The sequence below is a fragment of the Haplochromis burtoni genome, unplaced genomic scaffold, assembly GCF_018398535.1.
Source record: "Haplochromis burtoni strain Fernald_Lab_line unplaced genomic scaffold, NCSU_Asbu1 Contig_38, whole genome shotgun sequence".
NCBI classification, from domain to species: Eukaryota; Metazoa; Chordata; class Actinopteri; order Cichliformes; family Cichlidae; genus Haplochromis; species Haplochromis burtoni.
The window spans coordinates 895,751-900,542 of NW_024582399.1; the positions used below are offsets into that span (position 1 = coordinate 895,751).

Below are 4,792 nucleotides of genomic sequence, written 5' to 3' on the forward strand. Positions count from 1 at the left end.
AGCCAACACGCTGTGCTTATTGCTCCACTTTATTTGGGGGCGTTTATGTTGTCTGTTGAGACTTGTGAAACCACATGAAGACCAGAGAGTACCAACGATTTGAATCACTGAATCTAGTTCCACTAAAAGAGGGGTGAGTACCTGAGTGACTCACTCAGCGCCTGTACTGCACGGTTACTTGTCTGCCTGAGGCGTAGAAGCTTCCTTTTGGGAAAGAAAATTGTTGACACACACTAGATAGCAGTCGATTGGTAACTAACGGTAACTAACCTGTAATAAATTAAAATAGTTTTACACTAATGATTTGGAATAAAATACAAACTCAGAGTCAGCTTCTGGAACCTTTCCACACTGTACCACCCACATTAAGCTAGTATTATGTGAGAAGTCTGTCAAATCGAGGCCAAAGACATGTTTTAATCGAACTGCATTGCTGTTGAGCTATGTTGAGATTTTCACCTTTTCATATTCTCTTCTCACATATACTCATTCTAGGCAACAGGTAGTACTTATGAGTGAAGTGTGAACAAGAGTTTCACTTGTTAACAGTGAAGAACAAACTGCTGATTTAGGCTATTATTATAATTATAAACACATGAGGTCAGACACCTAAACCTTTCCAACAGGCACAAACACATAGAATTTGGGGAAGGAGCAGGTTTTGTTTCTTTAAGGTGGGCTTTGTTGTTCAGCCTGTGAAGCTGTCCCTGCTGCCAGTGCAAACTATTCTTCTCTTTTATAATGAAAACACACATAACATTTATGTTGTCTCTGCAAAAAAAATGTTCTTGGAGATTTCTTGTCTACTTTAACAAACCGAATTTCTTTACATTGTATTTCAACCACAAACTGAGGTTTAATTATCAGATTATTTTATCCCAGTAAAATATTTATTACGTTTCAAAAGAAAATATATATACTCCCGCTCTTCAATATAACAGAGGGACTACATCCTAACAAATGTATAATTAAGACGTAGCTACTTTCCAGCTTTTTTAAGATGAGGTCTTAGCGATCAAATTTTCTCTAAGCCATCAGCTGCAGATGTTCCACAGCTGTTTGAAGGCCTACCTTTAACTGTGCCGTACAGCCCCTCCTGTTGCAGCCCTCTGAGTTGACGTTACAGATGCATCTGGGCTTACCGCCACATTCAACCATACAGATCTGCTCCCCGGAGCCGTACCTGGGCGAGCTTTTTGGTGATTTTGGCGAAAACATGCTGGAGTCTTTGCGGCTGAGTCTGGTTTATCTCGTCCAGTCAATCGGAGGGCAAAAGTCCGCAGCGGACAGACGACGTCATTTTTCACGCGCTCGCGTGTGGACTAAAGTGGCGTTTGATCGGAGGTAGTTCATCAAGACGAGACCAGGGGCAAAGTCTTAGATCACATGACTCCTGCGTGAGTGGGGCAGAAAGTGTAGAGAAAGGCGCAAATAAAGCGTCTAAACTTCATTTAGTGCGCACTTTTATCTGTTAGTCAGAGAAAAAAAAAGTCTGATATTGATATATTTATAGAAATTAAGTTTTATTCAAGTTCAAATGACTCCAGATAAATAAAGACAAAACACCTGCCTTTTGCTCCCTGTAACAGGACTAAAGTTTTCAAAATAAAAGCTTATTTTTATGCTAATACCGTCCTAAACAAACATCACGCTTGGGAACAGCTACAAAAGACTTTATTCAGTTTTTACATGTGTGTGTGTGTGTGTGCGAACACTCCAGTGTCAAAGAGCACACTGTAAATTATGCAACAGCAGTCCATGTGTGTGAATGGGGGCATCAAAGCAAACCAATTATTACTGTAATAATTAAAAACACAGCACATTACAACAGAAAATTCTGTTTTCATGCATTAAAAATATCTTATTTTTCCACACATTTCCTTTTTTATTGTTATAATTTCAATGGATGGGACAGCATAGCAAACCAGAAGGCACCCAGAGAGGACACCAAGACAGGCTTCAGGGCTGTTCCTTTTTTCATCCTTCGGCTTAACATTGTTCATCTAACAGAGTAAATCCAAGTTTTATTGGATCAAAAACACTGCAAATCTGTTTTTTCTTCCCTTCACAATTAAGCTGGCAGACAAACAGGAAATGAAGACAAAAGAAGGCTTTCTTTTTATGGAATTAAAAAACAAAAAAAACAAACAAAACTATTTTTAATCTGCATACAAGAATAAATGTACAGACATTTTCTTGTTGGAGTGCAGATCTGTACACCAACACAGAGGCAGGGGAGTTGGAAGCAACAGGAACAACCGGAGACCTCAGCGCTGTCGATCCCAGCGCCAGATGGAGGCGTCATCGCACACCGCTATCAAAATGCTGCTGTCGCGGCTGAAGCTGGTTTGCCGGATGGCTGATGTGCATTTGGGGAGGGTCAGCGTGGTGCACCTGAAGAGGAACAGAGATAGTTGGGGGAAAATTGTAAAAAACCAAAACAAACAAAAAAATACAGAGAAACCTTTGTTAGTGTCAATTACAAAAATGATGAAACAATTGAAATAAAAATGTTTCTTTTGTAACCTGTGAATATTTGTTGTTTAAAAATCAGTGTTCTGACCATAAATCAGACAAAAAGAGTCCCAATTTCATTAAATGTGCCAGGTAAAAAAAGACATCACAGCAGCTTTCTATGGGGCATTGGTGCTCAGAGAAGTGTGACAATGCTGCAATAATTGATCGTGAAGACGGCACCATTTAGCAGTTTTAAGTTTTAACCTCTGAGCTGCACTAAACTGGCATTTTTCCACTATTTTGTCACTTCAGACAGTGTTGCTTTTAACCGGGCATCATTCCTGCACATTCCTGGTTCAGCCAATTCCTTGTCAAAATGCACAAGGAAGGAAATTGAATGCCTTTTCAAAAGAACTTGGAAAAAAAGTGGTAACGAAGCCTGTAAATATTTAGGTGCAGCAGTGTTCCCAACCTGAGGGAAAAGCACCAGTGTTATAAACGTCAACTACAACTGCAACTACTGTTGTTGCAGTCACTTGTAAGGAAATCTGTGTAACTGATGGAGGAGAAGCCTTTCTGTATGCTCCAGGAAGAAATGGTATTACTAAAAACCGTGGAAATAACTGACACTACTGTAAACCACATACTTCCAAGCTTAAATACGAAGTGTTACAGTTAACCAAAGCCCCGCGCTGCAGCTCTTCAGTGTTTGATGCTTTCAATTTTTCCAAGGATTCAAGTCATCATATTGGCTTTCTCATGGGTTTACCAATACGTGGAACATGAAACAGCCAGATGGCGGCAGTAATACCGTTGAAACTGCACTTACTGCAAGTTGGAGGTCTCAAAACATTTCCAGACACGGTGAGATTAGATGATACAACTGGGGTCTAATGGTAGGTGGTCTTTGCTTAAATATACTCCACAGTCACTTCTCAGAGACTTTAGAATACTTTTTAGATTAAAATGGCTCTACATGGTTGAGATTTCTGTCCTACCACCAAACCTCCTGACAACGGTACTGATTCCAAACCTTAAAAGGATATGATGAGCCATATGAACAACAAACATGGAACAGTGCTGACAGTAGTTCCTCAGGGCTCCCGATGAGCTATACCAAACTTCTAGTAGCACCAAAATAAGGACTACAAATATGAAGATTCCCAAACCACACGGCCCTGTGTTATTTTCTTCTAACAGCTAATGTGAGCTAAACTAAGGGTGTAGCTGATCAAATACAACAACCTGTTTAAGTTTGAGCGTTTATTGTGATATTTTGATGCTAAAAGCAGGGCAAAGAGCAGTGGAGATACAGGACAACTATAGCACGCCTGTTGTCTGTTTTTTTACTTACTTGGCTTTGTGTGGATCTTCTACTTCAAGGTCCCACACGTAAAGCTTCCCCACCTGATTCCCCAGAGCCAGCATCTGTGTATCAGCATCGCAGCAGAGGTCAGTAAGAGCACCAAGACACAACAAGAAAACAAACAAACAACTCTCAGCATCCAGTGTTTCCTACAGATTTAGCTTCCGTTTCTCCTCTGCAAGAGTTTTTATTTCTTAAGAACTAAATATCAGTGATAATAAACTACTTAAAACCTGCCAGTGACCTCCAACTCCAGGTTAGACTGCAGCTGACAGCTAGAAACTTGCTGGACAAGTGGCTAATTGATATTAAAGAGCACAATGACAGCAACCTGGCCAACCAGAAAGATAGGACAACTGGAAACACTGGGTTAGCATTGACTGACCTTTCAAGTAAATCAATTAAATGATGCAATTCTTTCCAACAGATGAAAAATAAAACTGTATTTGAGACGAAACATTTGATTATTCTGGTTTTGTCCTTTAATCAGTACAAATGAGAATGAAAATATAAAACCTGATCATACACAAAATAAATAAAGGTAAGATAGCTGACCTTCTGCCAGAAGTCCATGGAGAAGCGCATGTACCAAATGTCACACTGGCTGTAGTCAAAGCGTCCCAGAATCGTCACATTTGACTCATTTGGTTTAATGTGATCAATGTCATCCTCCATCTTCCCGGGTTTCCAGCACACAATGGCGTTTTCACAAGACTGGAATGACAACACAGACTCAGTTGTACATTTTGTTGTTTCATTAAAACTTTAAGGCGCTGAATAAGGCGCAGCGGATTATAAGGCGCATTAAGCAAAACAAAACAGTCAAATAAGTCAGACTTAACTCATTCTTCTTGCTTCCTCCACTTCTGTACCATTGATTCATTAATGCTGAATTCTCTTGCTCTATTCCCATGTTGTTGCAGTATATTAATGACTAACCTCATATTGTGGATGGATTATCTCAGTTGT

General features: G+C 39.8%; 1 protein-coding gene across 1 annotated transcript in view; it reads right to left on the reverse strand.

Annotated features, from left to right (window-relative positions):
* Positions 1-1,657: 1,657 nt before the first annotated feature.
* The window catches only part of eed (embryonic ectoderm development), a 19,820-nt gene continuing 16,685 nt past the window's right edge, over positions 1,658-4,792 (reverse strand). Inside the window, exons 10-12 of the mRNA XM_005920136.3 lie at positions 4,379-4,537; positions 3,812-3,885; positions 1,658-2,394 (exon numbers count right to left, since the gene is read on the reverse strand). Coding sequence (XP_005920198.1) covers positions 2,268-2,394; positions 3,812-3,885; positions 4,379-4,537 — 360 coding nt within the window. The 3' untranslated portion in view covers positions 1,658-2,267. The remainder of the gene's footprint in view (positions 2,395-3,811; positions 3,886-4,378; positions 4,538-4,792) is intronic.